General features: G+C 43.3%; 1 protein-coding gene across 1 annotated transcript in view; it reads right to left on the bottom strand.

Moving 5' to 3' along the window:
• The window catches only part of TM9SF1 (transmembrane 9 superfamily member 1), a 557,591-nt gene that overhangs the window by 13,762 nt on the left and 525,521 nt on the right, over nucleotides 1-18,308 (bottom strand). Inside the window, exon 5 of the mRNA XM_069633965.1 lies at nucleotides 9,770-10,043. Coding sequence (XP_069490066.1) covers nucleotides 9,770-10,043 — 274 coding nt within the window. The remainder of the gene's footprint in view (nucleotides 1-9,769; nucleotides 10,044-18,308) is intronic.

The following is an 18,308-nucleotide window of genomic DNA, read 5'->3' on the forward strand; positions in this document are numbered from 1 at the left end:
AGAACTGCGTGTAGCCTGGCTGGGGTTTTTAAGGAAAGCCTGACTGAGGGCTAAAACACATGACTTAGGTAGAGGGAAGAACCTAAGGGATATAAAGAGACTGTCTTCAGACTGTGGTGAGTGTGAACCGACAGAGGGAAACCAAGAGAAAGCTAGGGGAAGGGAACCCCGCTTTCTGATGAGATGAGTAAATCATGAACTGTGTTAGAATGGCTACGTGAACCCGACAGAGGGATGCCAAACGAGAAACTAAGGGAAGTAAATCCCATATTGTGATAAAGCAAAGTCAACTGTGTATCTGGCAAATGTGAACCCTCAATCAATACAAACTTTATTCGGCTAAGAGGCCATCAACGTGCATCCTAATACAAAAACGAAGTAAACAAAATCATAATACATTACATCGTGCCATGGGTAGAAAAAAAAGAGGGGAAAACAACAGTAGGTGAAAAACCGTCCCCATTCAAAATTGTGCCAAGTCAGGATGGTCCATCAATGTTGGGCCTCAGTTGTCGTCCTAGAAGAATGAGGTTCACACCAGTTAGGGGAGTGTTAGATAAGGGGGCCCCAAAACAGCCAATGGCACCTTGCTGGGGATACTGGCGGATTGAGATCCCAACCTTGGCCTTGCAACCATCCCACACGGATCGTCACAAAACCCCCTTAGCCACTCTCCACTCCCAGATAGCCACTTCGAGTGATAGGTGCTTGAGCCATTGTTTCGATTCTGTAGCATCCCACCATAGAATCTCTTGATACAAAAGCACATCCTTTCACAGTCCGTAACCAGTGCAGGCATTTGTTCAGTATGGCATCTCTTGGTTCCTTTTGCTCTCTGCCAGTTTTGGTACCTCATGAAGGTAAACTATGGTGACCAGACCCACCCTTAACATAGCATCCAGACAGGCTCCCCCTGTGCTGAGGACCAAATACACCAGGGTCGTTCGCACTTGGACCTTTTGCCGGACATGGTGGTTGCCCCACAACTGAGGGGTACGTTGACTTAGTATACGGCACTCTTGGGGCTTTGTTGGCTTTGTTATTGATTCTTGAGGGGCATTGATGTGGGGCGGATTCCTGGGTACCCCCTGCTGAGAGAGGCTGCATGTTCTACCGGTGTTACTGGTTTCACACAGTCCACATCCATGGCGCACTCCGGGAGTAGGTTGACAGACCTATTAACCCCATGACGGGCAATGGGAGGCTCCCCCTGTGCCATTACACCTCCCTTCCCCTGGTTTCCTACTAGGACTGTGAGCAGTTTCCTAATGGCTGTCAGTTCGACAAGCACCTGGTCACTCTTGCCCCCCCTTGGTGGAGCAGGCACCCTCAATTGACGAATTTGTGATCGAGTTTGAGCCATAAGCGGCCACATGTTCAATAGGGTTGGGAGCTCTGAGTGGGATTAGGTGCAGAAATTAGCTACCCCCAGGCCTTGTAGAAGAAAGATACTCACTCCAGTCACTACTGGAAGAACCCAGGTGCCAAAAGTACTGGAGGCGGGCTTAGCCGTGGCGGCACAGTGCGCTATATCTGCTAGATCCATGGAACATGGGGGCTTTGGTGCACATAGGATAGTCAGCATTGGGGACTATGAATGGTGCAGGAACAAGGGATGGGCCAGTGGGCCCCAAGGCGGTGCCAGATAACAAGGTACAGTCAATAGGGGTGTCTAGGGGATTTTTGCCCATCACTGCTGCTAGCAACTTCGCTTAGTTAAGTGGGGCCTCCCTTATTGGGTTTCCACTGCTTTCCATTATTAAAATGTTCCAAAGTTGCATGCAGCCAGGACCCTTCTGAGGAAACAGTCAACCGCCTGAATTGTCCACAGAACCCTCCTCACCAATGCAAGTTTTAGGCTTGCTCTCACCTTGCTTTCACGGGGGGCTGATGTGAGATCTTTCAGCCAATCAGTACTCTAGTGGTATGCCCTGAGATGCCGCAAACACCCTGCAGGCTGCCAACACACGCCGCCCTTAGACCCCGCCTGGCTTTGGCCCTGTTGGGGTAGTCCCAAGAAGTTACAGAGATGGAGGCGTGAGGGGGGTGTGGCCAAACAACACTGCATCGATGGCGGGTCTCCGGACCCTTGCAGGCTGCCAACACTCGCCGCCATTAGACCCCGCCGGACTTCCAACAGAGGGATACCAAACTGGAAACTAAGGGAAGTAAATCCTGTATTGTGATAAAGCAAAGTGAACTGTGTATCTGGCAAATGTGAACCAGGCTGAGGGATGCCAGCAAATCGTGGTGAAGCATAAAAAACCCGAGAACATTTTGTTGACAAGAGTGAAGCCGACCGAGGGATGTCCATAGTGGATGATTGTTTAAAAAGTCATTAAAACTCTTGAATGTTACAAGCTGCCGACATTGTGAATGAAAGGCCTTAGTGAACCTGACTGAGGGGAGCCCAAGTTGCAAGAGGGATCAGAGCCCGGCTGAGGGGCGAAGAGCAATCGCCCAATGTGAAAGGTTACTGAAGGAACTTTTGTTTGTTTGTTGTTTATGGTCCATCAGGCCTTCTAAGGCAAGAGACTTTGCAGAAGAGAGACTTGGCCCCAACTGGTCCTGGTATCGTTGAAAGGAACTGTGTCCTCGTGCTGGAGAGGCCCAGGAGTGTGCTGTGCTCGGGAGTCCCGCCTTGTCCTGTGCTAAAAACTTGGGGAAGGGAGAACCCAGCTATACCTCCCTGACTTATTTTGTGAACACTTCTTTCTTTTCTTGTGAACATTATACCACACTATTTTTGTAGCATAGAGTTAAGGATTGGCAATAGTTTTTTTTAGTATATGCCCCTTTGATTTGACTAGACTCCACTTAGACAGTGTTATTATTTTTTGATGGTCGTAGCTTGCTCCCATCTTAGGTTTAGATTAGGCGTTTAGGTCACCCATTATACAGTTTAATAAACACCCTTGAACTGATCACTTGTGTCTGTCTTTACTATTGGCACCATGAGTTTCTTAAACTGGGCAGGATGTTTGGTAAGAGATTAATCTCTATGCCTAGATTACCAAAATTTGATACAAACCTCCAATGAGACCAAAACAAGGATGTTCTAAATAGCTGCAACAGTCATAAATTGAAACTTAATTATCCATTCAGGATGTGCTACCCAAAATATTGGATCAAAGAGGTAGTTAGAGAGCCTTTGGCAGGTTTAGCACCAAGTCCTTCAATCCTAAAACTGGAGCAGACCAATCTAAGATTGGTGGGTCATGTGGGTATTTCCGTCAGGACTGTGAATCACAATATCTTTTAGATACATTCCCAGTGTATAATTGATGTGGTCTCAAAAGTTGATCCATTATGCATTCTAAAGTATTGAGGTCCCATGCAGACCAAATATCTCAAAATGATAAAGTCCTTGTGACGTGAAAAACAGTCTATTATTTATCTTCTGGATGAACTGTTAACTGACAATAGGCTTTTGTTAAATTTAAGGGGGTAAAGATCTCACCAATTTTTCCAAGAGGTTGTCAATCCTTGGCATGGAATTGAGCTCAAACTCCAAAAATGCACTCATTTCAAAAATGTCAATATCAAATCTTTAACTCTGATCTGGTTTGAGTTTGGGAGTGATGGGAGATGCCCATTTGCTGTAGAATTATTCAATGGCACCACATTTAAACATCTTCTCAACTTTTCTTTATAATATGCCTCCCAGATACAGGGGGCGTGGTGTCTTTTGGGTCTTTGTTGAATGACTTTACATGTTGGAGTTCTAAAGTGGTAACTCTTCCCAGTTTCTCTGAAAAAAATGAAGACTGTAGTTAAGCCCTTCGTTGTGATGGGGACAAACCTTATGGCATTTTTGGCTGGCTGTCTCTTAAGGGTTCCCAATGCTGATCTGAATGGCCCTCTTGTTTGAAAATGTTTGATACGGATTGATCCGTTTATGCTTCATTTCAATTTTGCAAACAGTTGACATGGAAACCCTTAATTTTCTTTCGACAATGTGGCCGACTGTCATAGTAGTTACGAATTCTAAACACTTCGGTGTTCAGGTAGGGTCCACACTACTCGGCTATAATTTTGTTTTCACTAGTAGGTAAGTAACACTAGTATTTATTGTATCAACAGCGGGTTTCGGTATAGGATTTTTAGTTTTTCTTGTAACTTCAATATTCTTGTTCCTCCTCATCATCCCTTAACATGTCTAGCACATCCTGGGGCCTTCTTGCATAGGGCGCAAGGTAGAAGGCAGGATGGTAAGGCAGCTGTGTGTCTGGCAGTTTATGCTGTTAATTAGTTATTATGCTTACTTTGTCCTGTTGATATTTCTGATGTTATAAGGTCTTTATTTTACCGCTGAAATCGAAAGGAACACAAAAGAAAAAAACAGGACCAAAAGGTAAAAGAGCATGCCAATTCCAGTCATGTCAGCTACTTTCTGCAATAGTCTTAAAATGTTTTATTGACCCTCTCCATGGTCGATCTGTCTGAGGGTGAAGTGGGGAAGTGTAAAGTGTTTTGATCTTGAGATGGTTCTTGAACTTTTGAATAATTGTAGACAGGACTGTGGTTCCGTGATCTGTCAGTGTTTAGCAAGAACATCCTCCCCTAGTGAAATAAGGAACTAATACCTTTAAGACATTTTTGGTAGTACCCGTCTTGAAAGGAAACACTTCCAAATATCTAGTAGCACAGTCAAGAAGGACCATAATATATCTGAATGCATTATTCAAATGTTCCAGGGATGCTACAGTATTCAGGATAATCCGCACAACGAGTATGTCAATCACTAGTAGTAGCTGAAGAGGAATGCTTTTGGGATGCCATTAGGACTGATTTTCTGGCAAGTTTGATAATGTATGTCCTAATTTTGCTGTATAATCCTGGCCATTACAATTAACTTAATACAGATTCTTGCGTTTGCGCTGTCCCAAATGTGTATCTGCCAGGTACCTTGAGCAAACACCATTGTAGCTTTCTGAAAGTGCTATGAAAATTACTTTCATTTCTCCATCCTCTTGCGATTAGGTGCAACTTCATCTAGAAATCTTCTCTTTTCAGTGAAGTAAATATACCCCTTCACATCCTGTCTATCAAACTGGTATTTTGTTTAAATTAATGTTTAAGAATGGAGTCTTCATGCTGTTCTGATGCGAAGCCAGGGAAAATTAAGCACTCTGGATGTTCTTTAGTTGTGGTTGCTGTCAGGATCTCATTTTCCATTCTAATGGAAGTTTTGGGTTGCGCACTTAGAGGATGGTCTGTTGTCCTAAACTCTCAAATAACTTGACTTGTGTCTTCCACCTCAGGAGTTTTTCCTAAGCAGGAATACAAGATGCATTCACAGACTAGCTAAGAAATTCTGTTTCCCCATTCCAAATGGGTCCTTCCCCAAGTGAAAGACAAGTGAAAGAGGATTAAAGTAATGTTCCCACTGTGACCTTCATCCACAACCCTTGCTCCAACCTAAACCTTTTTATTTATTGTCAGACCCTCATCTGGGAGCATTTCTTCCATAATATCCAAGAAGTACCATCACCCGAAGATGTGTCTTGAATTAGGGTGTTTCCTCCATATACTGAATCATGTGTTTATAAGCACTGTAAAGATCATCTACTTGCGCTCTGTCTGAGCTAATAGAAGGATTAAAACATTTGTTTTCCACCTCCGAAAAAATCAGTACCATTTCTTCTCGTCTCACTTAGGTTTTCCAGGCTTTGGTCCTCATGATCCATGGGGTTGGACTTTCTATTTGGGACTCCACATCCAACCACTTAAGCCATACGTTGTGAGAAGTTGCAAAGTAGTCAATGGAAACAGAAAGTATGGTTCATAAAGGTTTATTAAACTGAAGAGAATTGATCAGGATGATAATCGTGTACACAGTTCCAATTATACAGTTTGGGCTTAGTCTTCCAGTCTCTGCTTTTCAGCTCCTCATAATCAGTTCACTGTCTCGCTAGCTGTCAGAAGTCTAGGCGGAGAGTACAGGCCAGAGGCGATCTCTCACTGTATGCAAGTAGATTAAGGGAGATTCCGGAGACAATGCTAGAATATAGCAGATTAAAAGGTACATACCAAGCTGTTAGTTGAAACAGGTATTCACAGGAACTGCAAGAGCAGGTTGTAAACAAAGAGACAGAGAAAAGGCAAAGACAAGCAAGTACACTGGGCAACTTGGATTGATCAGAAATAAGGGTGTACTGGAATATGATAAGGGGTCTCCAGGGATTAAGGAAAGCCCTTGGAATAGGTACCAGCAGATTACTCTTAACAACAGTCATACAGCAAGTCCTTGACTTGGGCGTGCCGAGGAAACTGTTGTACTCAGTGCAAGGGTAAAACTTAAAGACCATATACTGAGGCAGGTACGACTTCAACGGACTACGTGAAGGCAACAGAAATCTTCCCTTATCTGATCTGAACGGAGACCAACCAAGGGTCACACTGTAAAACGGATTCAAGTGGAGACACCACAGTGGACCAAGATGTATACAATTAGAAAGCAGTGTTGAAAGAAATAACCAGGTAGAGGACAGGATAGGATATCAGAAGCTAGAACAGGCAGGTTGCAAGGCAAGGAGCCTAGAGGAACAGGGCAGAAGGCAGAGGAGTGTGGCAAGGCTGCCAGGCAGGGAAGCCCAGAGGAGAAGGGCAGAAGGCAGCAGAATGCGGCAAAGCTGTCAGGCGGGAGCCCAGAGGAGCAGGGCGGAAGGCAGCGGAATGGGGCAGAGCCGTCAGGCTGGAGCCCAGAGAAGCAGGGCGGAAGGCAGTGGAGTGCGGCAGAGCCATCATGTGGGAGCCCAGAGGAGCAGGGAGTTAGGCACCGTGGTGTTGCAGAGCAGTTAGGTGGGAGCCCAGCGGAGCAGGGCGGAAGGCAGCGGAGTGTGGCAGAGCCGTCAGGTGGGAGCCCAGAGGAGAAGGGCGGAAGGCAGTGGAGTGCGGCAGAGCCGTCAGGTGGGAGCCCAGAAGAACAGGGCGGAAGGCAGCAGAGTGTGGCAGAGCTGCCAGATTGGAGCCTAGAGGAGCAGGGCAGAAGGCTGCAGCAGACTGGAAAGGGAGCTGCAAGCATCAACAGCAACAGAAATCAAAAGGCCAAAAGAGGATTTCCAGGAAATGTCAAAAACTGGTAACAGGAGCACCAGCACGAACTCCCAGTGGAAGCAGTTGACCGACAACTGCTTCTGTTCAAAGTGAGCTTATAAAGGCCAACCCAGCCAGCAGGGTGGAGCTGATTGCAGACTCTGGCAGCTGTGTTCAATTATGCCCAGCCCTGGCTTCAGTAGCCTGCAGCAGTAGCAGCAGTGGTTTCTAATCAAGTGCTCTCCAGCTCTCTGCAGCCTAGCCTGCAGTAGCTTGGAACAGGTGACTGCAATCAGGCCATCTGCAGCTCTTAGCTTGCTGCAAACAAATGTATTTAGTATGCCTCCTCCAGCCCTCTGCCTTCTGGACAGCATACATGTCCCAGAATGCATGTGCTGGTTTAACCCAAAAGCCGGAATGGAACATGCAATTAGATTAGTCCAAAACTGCAGCGGTAAAACAAGGAAATAAAGGAAGAGGCACATGTAGCGGTGCTGGGAGGCAGGCGAGCAGGATCGTGACACTAGCTAAGGTAGTACTTTTGGGTTGTTTTCTTTTTAATACATGGAACACTTTGAGATTTCACTCATATTCCCAGACTACAGTGTCGTCTTACTTCACTTAGTCTGCTTGCTTCTCAAGGTGACCCTTCCAAGCAGTTTATGTCCACTAGCATTGTGTCAGTCTTTCCGGAATCTGGAGTTCCTGGATTCTGGCCGAATCTCAGTCTCATGATTCTTGCCGCAGTTCACCCCTCTATCAGTACTTTGGAGTTTGCAGCATCTCTAACTTCCCAGAGGCTTGGCGCTTGCAGGATCTCAGCACCATCCCATCGGCTTGGGGTTGCATCATCCCAGCAGTTTGCCAGCAGATTGGGCTTTCGTCATCTCAGCTCCTTCGGCTTGCAGCAGCTTAACTACTTCCCAATGGTTTGGACCTTGCAGCATTTGAGCACCTGCATATCGTCTTTGGTTTTAGCAGAGCAAGACCTTGTTTGTGTATTTCCTAACACAGGAAGGAATTGGCACTTTGCATGCTAAAGTTCACTCAGACAGGAGAACAACCTGCTGTTTCTCAGCTTTATCCGGCATGTATGTTTTTTGTCTCTCACCCTCGCTCAACCTCTCCCTCTCATTGTCTTCAAACTGTCTTCTAAACATAAATAGGCATAAGAAACTGGTGACTCGTCACAACACTCCGCCTAGGAAGCTGTGGGGAGTGAACAAGTTTAAAATAGATAATTGACCCCGAGATACTACATGCAAAGACATGGAGAGGAATCACAAAGGGAAGCAAGGAGGATACCAATAACACACGATTCCCTCAACAAATTAATATATGAAAGGAATATAGAGTACGTGAGATGGAAGAACTCCAAAAGTGGCATGGAGTCTTAAGAGAGTAAGGTGAGGGGAGCGATCAGAGGGAGAAAGTGTTGTGACGAAGGACATCAATCACATACGACGAGGTATTTTTTGTAAAGCACAGCCTGCAGGATTGTGAAGATCAACTGTGCAACGTTTGTGTTTCTGAGTAAAACACCTTGTTCTCAATAAACAAATAAAAACATGGAGAGAAATAAGAGATGCATGTTAATGAATCATTGAGATGGAGCAAAAGGTACAGAGTGGAAAGAGGAGTGAAGGATATTAACATGTGCAAGGATCTTATCAAAGATCAGTAATGGATGGGAGAAGGAAACCAATAAAACAAAGACTCATGAAGCAGAAAGTTGGACAGGAACCTGAGAAAATAGAACTACTTCACCAATATATGACAAGATGTGGAAATACGAAGAGGAACCAGAGAGCAGAGATGGGCATCAGTAGAAATCAACAAGAGGAGCTATGGAAGGACCAGAGAAAAAGGAGATCATCAATGATGTCCCAGATTCAAAAGAAGATATGGTGAAGAACTGGAAAGAGGTGGGTTAAAGAGAGGTCATTAATGATTATTGGTGACTCTACAAGGTAAGACATGTAGAGGAGCTGGGGAGGAAGAAGCAATATCAGTGAGAGTCAGCCACAGAAGAGGACAGGAGGAATTGGAAGGAGATCAGTAATAACAAACAGACTCAGTTGGTGAAGAATTAGAGAGGAACCAGCGAAAAGCATTAATGTCACATGGACACTCATCAATATACATTGTAGGTACTCATCAAAAGATGCAAGCAGATACATAACAAGATTGAACAGAATTACAACATGGAATTAGGGAGGATATCAGTAACACAACAGGGGAGGCTATGAAAAGGAACCAGAGAGAAATGGGAAAATACATAATTGACACAGGAACTTAAATATAGTGAGAGAATTGAAGACAAAAAAGACAATATTAAATGGGGATTCAACATAAATATGGAGGGAAGGAAGATGGTAGGGGAGACATCCATGATTGCTGAAGATGTAAGAGAAAGCATGGAGAGAAACGTGTGTGAGATAGAAAGAAGGTGAATTACATATGGACAGTGAAGAGAAGATATGTGCAGAAGTTAGAGGACAATGAGAACACCAGTAGCACAAAGTTATACAGGAGGAGTAAATATGTAGAGAAATCAGAAGGATATTAATGACTGAATGAGAACATATTGATTAATTAGGGAGAGAGTACAGAGATGCACACTAAGAGCAACCAACAAGGAGAAAAGACAGTGATGCCATTCAAGAGAAAGCATATTTTACATGAGAGACACATATAAGCAGAATGATGCAAAAACAAACACTGTAATTACCTGAAAGGGAGGAAGCCACCAATAGTCATGTGCACTAAAGTAGATTTATACCATGGCTGGCGGGGGATTTCCCTTGATATGTTCTTGGTCCGACATGGAGCATCAAAGCTGCCAGCGCTATTTTTGCCGAAGATTCCACCAATGACTGTGAGGGGGAAGCCGACAAGAATCCAGACGGTGAGGAGAAGCAGGATGGTGGTGGCAGGCAGAGCCTGGGTGGAACCATTGGCCCAATGCACAGAATTCACTACACTCCACGTCAAGAAGAAAGGTGCTACGGAGAGAGAGAGGAATATCGGTCAGAATGGATTTGATGCTAGAGTGCATGAAGCAAGAACCTCAATGAGCACTAACTCTACAAGCAGAAGAAATCATGCAGAGCACCAAAACAAGCACAAATATAGGTAAAAACAACACAAGCACTGTATTAGCAAGGAGCTTGCAAGCACTGTCCCAGCATGAAGGAGTCTTCAAAGTAAGGAGCTTTCAAGCAGAGAACTGACAGAGATGTGTCTGCTTGAAAGAGCCACAGCTACCAATTATTGCCCTTTCGAGCAGCAGTATCCACAGCACTTGCGTATCAAGGATGGATGAAACAGAAAAAAACTAAGTCACTTGTCAAGGCAGTTCTCTATGAAGTTGTTGCTTTTCATTAGATAGTTCTGCTTAATGAGAATATGGAGTTCTGCTGTTCTCTATGTGCGTTCCCACTAAATACTGCTTTGTACTCGCTGAACGAGTTTGAGAAGTTGCAGTAAGACTTGGAGGATGATGAATCGTTACAAATAAGCATACACACTATTTCGTACATACATTTAGTTACGTGAAATAACTAAAGCTGAAGATATACAGATCAAATGTTATTACAGGAAAGCTTTAGTTAACATAGTTCCCACTACTGATATCACACACAAACACAGACACACACAAAGTGATTGTGCACCACCAAAAACTGCACTTGGGTTAACACTGACACTACAAAAGAAATCTTTGTCCACCTCCTTACAATCATAAAGGTGATTGTGCACAACCTCTACATCCCCAATAATGGTGTCTGCCCGACTGAGCATACATATTACAATAGACATCTAGTTAGCTGTGGTGTACAACAATAAATACAAGAGTGTCTCTTTTACTGTGCTTTAACCTGTACTGAGAAGCAACAGAGGGCAGGTTTGAAATACCTCATTAATAAAATGCACAAAGGCACACCAATATTTTTGGAAAATGCTAGTCAGGAGCAGTATGCTGAAATTGATATATAGTGCAAGCAACAGCTCATTTTTTGGGTGTAAATAGGCAATTTACAACCGAAAAAGTAGTTTACGGGTGTATGTTAAATGAGTGCTGTCTAGGAGTATGTTTTTTGGAGATCACCACTGCGTCTTGTACTTGAATTGTGAAGAAAAAAAAAGTTCTAAATATGCCCTCACTCACACTTTAATCCATGTGGGACACAACTGTACATGTTTCTTCCAATGCTGCATCCATGTATCCATTATTAATAGAGTGTTAATAATAAGTAATCTTTTATGACTCCCTTAATACTGGAGACCACTTTCTAAGCTCAGGACCAGGATTCGAACCTGTGTTGCTCTGCGTTGTCTTGCTCCCAAGACAAACATGTTGCCCCTGAGCGATCCTCCTGACCCTAATGAGTGTAAATATGGTCTCTATTAAAGAGATGGTTCGGTCAAAAAATGTTATTGTCCCTACGGGTCGGCCATGTGTTTTTAAGCCAAAGTCGCTCGATTTTAGAAAAATTTCCTATGGACCTTACCCGAGTTTTCGTCCATTAAACGCATGCGAAAACAGGCATCAGGGCGCTGCCATTTTGTGATAATCATATCACTTGCCCCATCGCACCCTGGCTGACCTGCTTTTGCAGCACTAAATCATATCCCCCGTCCCTGAGCCTGACATTATCAAAACATTAATATTCCCCGCCTCTCTCCGTGACGTTACTGTGCTGCGTAGGCAAACGTGCCCAGCCGTCTTCTACGCGACTTCACACAGAACCCGGAAACCAACACAGATCAACTCACAACACAGCGCGCCACAATTCGGAATATGAAACTGTACTTTCAAATCAAACAGCAACACGGTACATTTGGTAAAGTACATTTATTTAACATTAAATGTTTATAGAATATTCAGCAATTGGCATATTAAGTAGGAATGTCATTTTTATCTTTTCTCTCTATCCGCAAATCCTGTTCCGTATTATCGTGAGTCACGGGCTGTTACTTTATGGTACACAGGGTGTTGGTTTTCATTAAAAGAAGCACTTTGGTTGTACGGTGAACCGCAAGGTTGTTCCATCAACTAGGCACTAGGCCAGCGTAAAGGTTGATATGTTGCTTCTAGACGCTAGTACCGCGTAAGGGCATTTGGGCCCTTGGCGATCGTCCCATAAGATCGTCAAAGTGGTGCAGTTGTTTACGATAAGCTGCAGCTGGCGGAGGAAGAAACCATCTGCCGGGGTCTGAAACTGGTGGCAGTAGCAGTAGGGTAGGATATACCTGTTTTGAAAACATAAAAATTATAATTAGTCTCGCCAGCGATCTTTATTAATATTATTCATTTTATTTATTACGGCCGATCTGAAACTATTTGCTTTCAAGGATAGTGCAATGGAGTATGTTCGGCTCTAAAATCAATCCGAAAACTAACGAAATAAATCGAGGTTAACACACAATGAGAAACAACTGTTTGTCTACATGCGTGTGGAATGTGGACCTGCATGCCCATGTGCCCGGTACAAAGACGATCCCACAAACGTTTTACTTGCTCTTCATTCATTCATTCATTAATTCCGGTATAAAAGCGTCTAAAGAGTTACTTACATTATATTTGTAATTTCCATTGTGTCTCTGCGTAATGCAGTCCGTAAATCCCTCTGTGCTCTTGACAACGATTTTTCGTATACTGAACTAACATGAAACTCGGTCTAGTTTCAGAATTTTCTGCCTTATCGTCTTTTACGTTATTGCACCCCTCCTTCAAATGAAGTCCTTTCGGCATGGTCCCTGTCTCTCAAGGTCAAAAAACAATAGAACCTTATACTGCCAGTGTGAGTTGTGGGCCTCTTCAGGCCGCCAGCTGAAAATCAAAGCCGCTGACCTTCACTCTAAACGAGCATACATTCTTACTTTGCAACATCCCGTAGTAAAGCCATCTGTGAGAACTTGAATTTTCGAATTCATCTATGTACTAGCCCTCAATGTGCAAATGTGAACTGGCTTCTCTCCCATCTGCAATGGCTCACTTGGCGCGTCCTGAGGCCCCCAATTTTGTCCTCGTTATCCGCGAGCTTTGCAGCCCTAGAGAACCATAACTATGGAGACATTGACTTTTTGGGGGAAGGTCAGGGAAAGTATAACGTACCCGAGGAGTTGAGTTGAAAGTGAGATTTATTGTTGGTTTTATTATTTGCAATACGCAAGCCTTGCAAAACTTAGTTACAGTAACAAAAATATATACATACACATATTGACAAGGTCAGCGATATGAGGTGAATAGAGAGAGAAGTCAAACATGACACCCAGGTTGTTCGCCACCCAGGGTGGTGAAGGGAGGGGTTTGGGTTAGCATACTTTGTTTGTACACTGTACAATTACATTTATTTACAAAAAGACAATCATATTACAATTATTTAAACCGGGATTTGTACTTCACAACCAGCTCTGCTTTGGGTGGACATGGCACAGTGGCAATGTTTGGTGGCAATGCATCATACCTCTGCACAGAAACGTTCAAAATTCCATATCTGTGCTTCTCGAGTACAGCAACAATAAGGCTTTTTACAAAGTCGAACTCCATTTCCTCATAGGCTGGTTTGATGACCCATTGCTTACTTCTTTTTGAAAAGGCCTTAGTGTAGCGAGGCATCCTTACATTACCCGTAGTCCTAGCTTGTTCACGGCAGAGATTCTCGTTATGGGCCAAGACCACAAGTAGAGTCCTATGTTTCATGCCCTGTATGGTGAAATGCAAGCGCTTTAGCCTGTACTTTAGGCACATATTGTGGAACACCTCCAAACCTCCTGTGTGACAGAATTCTGTCAGTCCCCTCAAATCTCTTGATAGAGTTTTATCGAAAACAATCTTCTCAATGGCTTTGTGTGTCGGTGAAGATGGAATCAACCACTTCTTCTTCCTTGCCTCCTCTGGGGACAAAGGGCCATGTCCACAATGGTGGAAATGTAGGTTTTCTGACCAGCGGTGAACGTTGGTACAATGGTGCATCAGTGACCGCCATTTTTCAAGTAGTATTTCCACTGACCCTTCACAAGTTTTGGAGCTCCACCAAAGATGGTTGCTGATAGACTGGGACCACTGTGAAATACTTTCCAAACCTTTTTTTTTACCCTGCAGCCGAGATTTTCTTATTGATTGATTTAGCAAGATGCCATACATCAAATTGATGTTTAATATGTGGGAACTGCTCTCTCATTGTCTTGACAATTGAAACGTGTCTGTCCATGGCTATGAGGTCGATGTGCATTCCCCTCGATTGTAGATATTCCACTGATTTTATAAATCCTAGTTTCTCCATGGCCACTGAGGATGTACATTGTGTTACCTGCACGACCACCGAACTCACAATTGTATTACTATCCCTGTCCTGAAAGTGGTAGGTGCAGTACTTGGCAGAAAATCCAGGGCTGCCGCACTGTCCATCGCCGGCTAGCCTGATAGTTTCCCTTCGAATGTACTTGCTAGAGACAATTGTTCAATTTTCCAAGCATCACTAATGGCCGGAAACAGATAATCATGTTGGTATTTGTAGTACTGCGTTTTAGAAATGAAATGAAGTCCCACAAACTGAAAGAAAGCCTCTAACTTTCTAAAACTGGAGCCACTAAAAAGTGATGCAGCTGCACACAGTAGATTGCCTGCTGGCAGTTTCCCCAGCATCAGTTGTGCAGACCATGAGAACGTATGATTTAATCTACAGGCGGCATGTATTTTGACGCTACTGCCTTGTTTTTGACGAGTCACATGAATCAATGGCTTCCCACATACTTTCCCTCTGACGGAATGCGCACATTTCAGCATACTTATAATATCCATCAAACAACTGTCGAATACTATGTATTTGCCCTCTTTCATTAGACTGTCATCCGGCATCACACTTGTTTCCGACTGCATCGTTGAGGACATATCAGCAGCATTGAAAGAAATATCGCTGATATCAGGTTCTGATGCGTCGGTCAATGCTGCTGCTGGTTCATTCTCTGTCATTTCAACGTCTGCTACTTCAACATTGATGGGAGAACACAACAATGTCAACAGCTTTTTTGGTGGCAATTTTTTGGCGGGTGTAGATTGTGTGAATGGATCTGTGACTACTTCTGAGCCATCCTCAATACATTCAGTATCATCTTCTTGTGGTGGTGCAGTCGCACTGTAGCAATGGTCCATTACAACTTTACTGGATTCTCCGGACACATTCATTTCATGTTCTGGCCATTGGATATGAGCATCTCTAGTCTCAACACGCGGCGTCTGAATTAATAGTTCCTCCATAGTGTAAATGGTCTGGCAAGCAACATCTCTCATTCGCTTCACTGTCTGGGTATGTATAGTTCGTAGACCCACGGGTAACTACAGGACAGATTGGAAAAGGGATGTTCAGTTTAAACACAAGATAAAGTATAGTACAATTGACTGGAAAAAACATAAAATAGTCCCCAGCACAAAGAAATTCTAAAGTTATGAACTGTTTGTAACTAACCTTATTTTTGTTTCTTTTCTTTGCAACTTTCTTGACTCGACCTTCAACATCTGCACGCTGTAGCTCCGATTAGTTTCCGCATCTCTTCCCTTCCTCTTGTGCTGCAATGACTATATTTTCTGTATCCGCATAAACAGCACGGAATGAGGCTCCATCGACTCCCTGAAACATAGTACTTTCATAACTATGTATCACAATATTGATAACATAAAACACATGCGAGGACGAACACACAGGTACATCTCAATAGCTCAACACGAATTAAACATTGTGTAGAACAATCAAACGACAAGTATTCGAGCTCTGATGACCTAGTTCCATGGAACTGTCAGTATCCATACCTCTGGCTTTGCATGGACTGCCATGAATGATTGTATTGGAGAAGAGGCATCAGTAACTCCCTGAAACACAGTACTTGCGTTAGTATGGTTTTCAATATTGTAAACATAAGACGCACTTGGGGTCGACGGCACAGGTACATATAAAGAGATAACCACAAATGATGCACTGTCTAAAAGAATCAAGGACTATTTAAATATGATCAGATTTAATCGACTTATTTCTCCGATTTCTTTACATCTGCATCATCTAAATGGGATCTTGTGATTGTAGTGGAAGCTCCATCGTCTCCATGAAACACAGTACTTGCGTTAATAGGGAAGAAAGTATAGCAAATGGAATCACCTTATATGATCACGCTCGATTGAGCCGTCAGTATCCATACCTCGTGCTGCTGAGAATATCTAGGGCTGTTGTCAATGTGGTGCGCACTTCCGAAAGATGTTGCGCCGATTCGTAGCCGCATGGTCCCGCTTCCACTTCCCCCTGGAATTACTTGAATGTCAGGCTCCGCATCAAGTGCGTGGGTTGACGCTTCAACAACTGCCTGAAACATAGTATTTGCATTAGTAAGGATTACAATATTGAAAACACAACACACACTTGGGGTCGACCGCACAGGTACATATCAATTGCTAACCACAAATGAAACATGGTATAGAACAATCAAACGACAAGTGTTCCAGTCCTGATGATCACGGTCGATGGAGCTGTCAGTATCCATACCTCGTGCTGCTGAAGAATATCTAGCGCTGTTGTCAATGTGGTGGACACTTCAGCATCTCCCTGAAAGACAGTACTTGCATTAGTATGGATAACACTAATTACAATTTAAAACAAACACCAGGGGACGAGAACTAAGGTGTATATCAACTGGAAAGCACTAACCAAACAATTGGTAAAATAATCACACGATACATAAAAACTATTACTTGCCATGCATAAAACAAGTCTGTAGCAGAATAGCCAAGTATGATTACCTGATACGCGGTAGAAGTGGTTGATAACTGCAGGCATGTCACGGATGTAGAATGTTCTTGCTTCAGATTCAGTGGATAGTTAAGCAGTTGTAAAGGTAAATTATTGTTTGATAATGAAATGCAAATATTAAAAAATTGCCATGTAAACCGACAGAATACTTGAGAATAATGCTGTTGAAAATGCGCAATATAGCACAGTTCCCTGTGCCCATAAATAGATTTCCTTTGGGGGTTATAAAATCGAAAAATAATTTATTGATAAATGATGTTATTCAAAAAGCTATACACTCATATCAATATCGAAAGTATTACAAGGGACACAACACCTAAATTATCAATTAATCCATTTGGTTACCTTACCTACACACTACCGCAAGGCCTAAAGCTAAATCCGGACACTTGACTCACCAGTGGACAAATAGAGTTGGAATAGCGTTTGCGAGCAATTTTCGTGTCGTTCGACGTTTATTACCAAGATGTGGCGTACATGTTCGAGGAAAAGTGCTGGCTGCAGATGCGGTATCGATCACCCCTCTTGTCCTCAAAGACTTGCTGGACTCTACTTTCAAGCTCTTCCGGTGGATATCCGCAATGTCTGACCCATTCTCTTATTCGATCAACAGTTTTAGGGAATACATGCATTTTAGTGCCTTCAGATTTAGCATGAGTCTTCGAAGGGCAACCGCAAATCGAACAGGCAGGCATTGTTGAACATTCTGAAAAGTAAATATCAAGATTAATATAAAACCTTGAATAAAAATGTCATAAAAAAGTAAATGAACCATACCATGTTCAATGCAAGGTTTGTTTTGGTCGCCGAAACTATACCAGTTCATCATGTGTGGCTTAGTATTTGCATAAATTACAGAAATGTTTTAAATGATGTGACTAAACTCTGAACATGTGACTCGTCCCTTGGATGTTCTGTCTTGCACGAGAAGGAAACATGCTTACATTATAGACTGGACCCCTGAAGGATGCAATTCGATGACAATTGACACAGATGAAAATAAATAGATCTATTGATAGCATAACAATTGAAACTCAAGTCAATAACAATGAGACCAATGACCATAGCACTATTGGGTACTGTAATCGCAAATAGATAGAAATGTAAAAATGACCGAAATATGACTAGGATACATGGCCTTAACCTTGACCAACAAACAGTTGGATTCAGCAGGCCGAGCAGTATGTTGCAGGAGAACAGGTAGATGGTCACAGGTAGCACACTGACAAGTTTGCTCGAAGCGGTCACAGATAGCACGACGACGAGCAGATTAGCATAGATCTCAGTGCTTCTCAGGTAGAAGGTTCAGGAGTTGACTTGCAAAGCACAAAGATGTTCTCATGAGACATATCAAGTGGTTTAAAGTATTAGAAACAGAGGTGTGTTTGTGAATGAATGACGTGTGTATGTTGTGGTATTATGTGGATTGCAGGGGGCGGCCTGCCTCAGGGGAAGCCTGCCTGGAGACAG

Source organism: Ambystoma mexicanum, chromosome 13 (genome assembly GCF_040938575.1).
Source record: "Ambystoma mexicanum isolate Mex_15411 chromosome 13, UKY_AmexF1_1, whole genome shotgun sequence".
NCBI classification, from domain to species: domain Eukaryota; kingdom Metazoa; phylum Chordata; class Amphibia; order Caudata; family Ambystomatidae; genus Ambystoma; species Ambystoma mexicanum.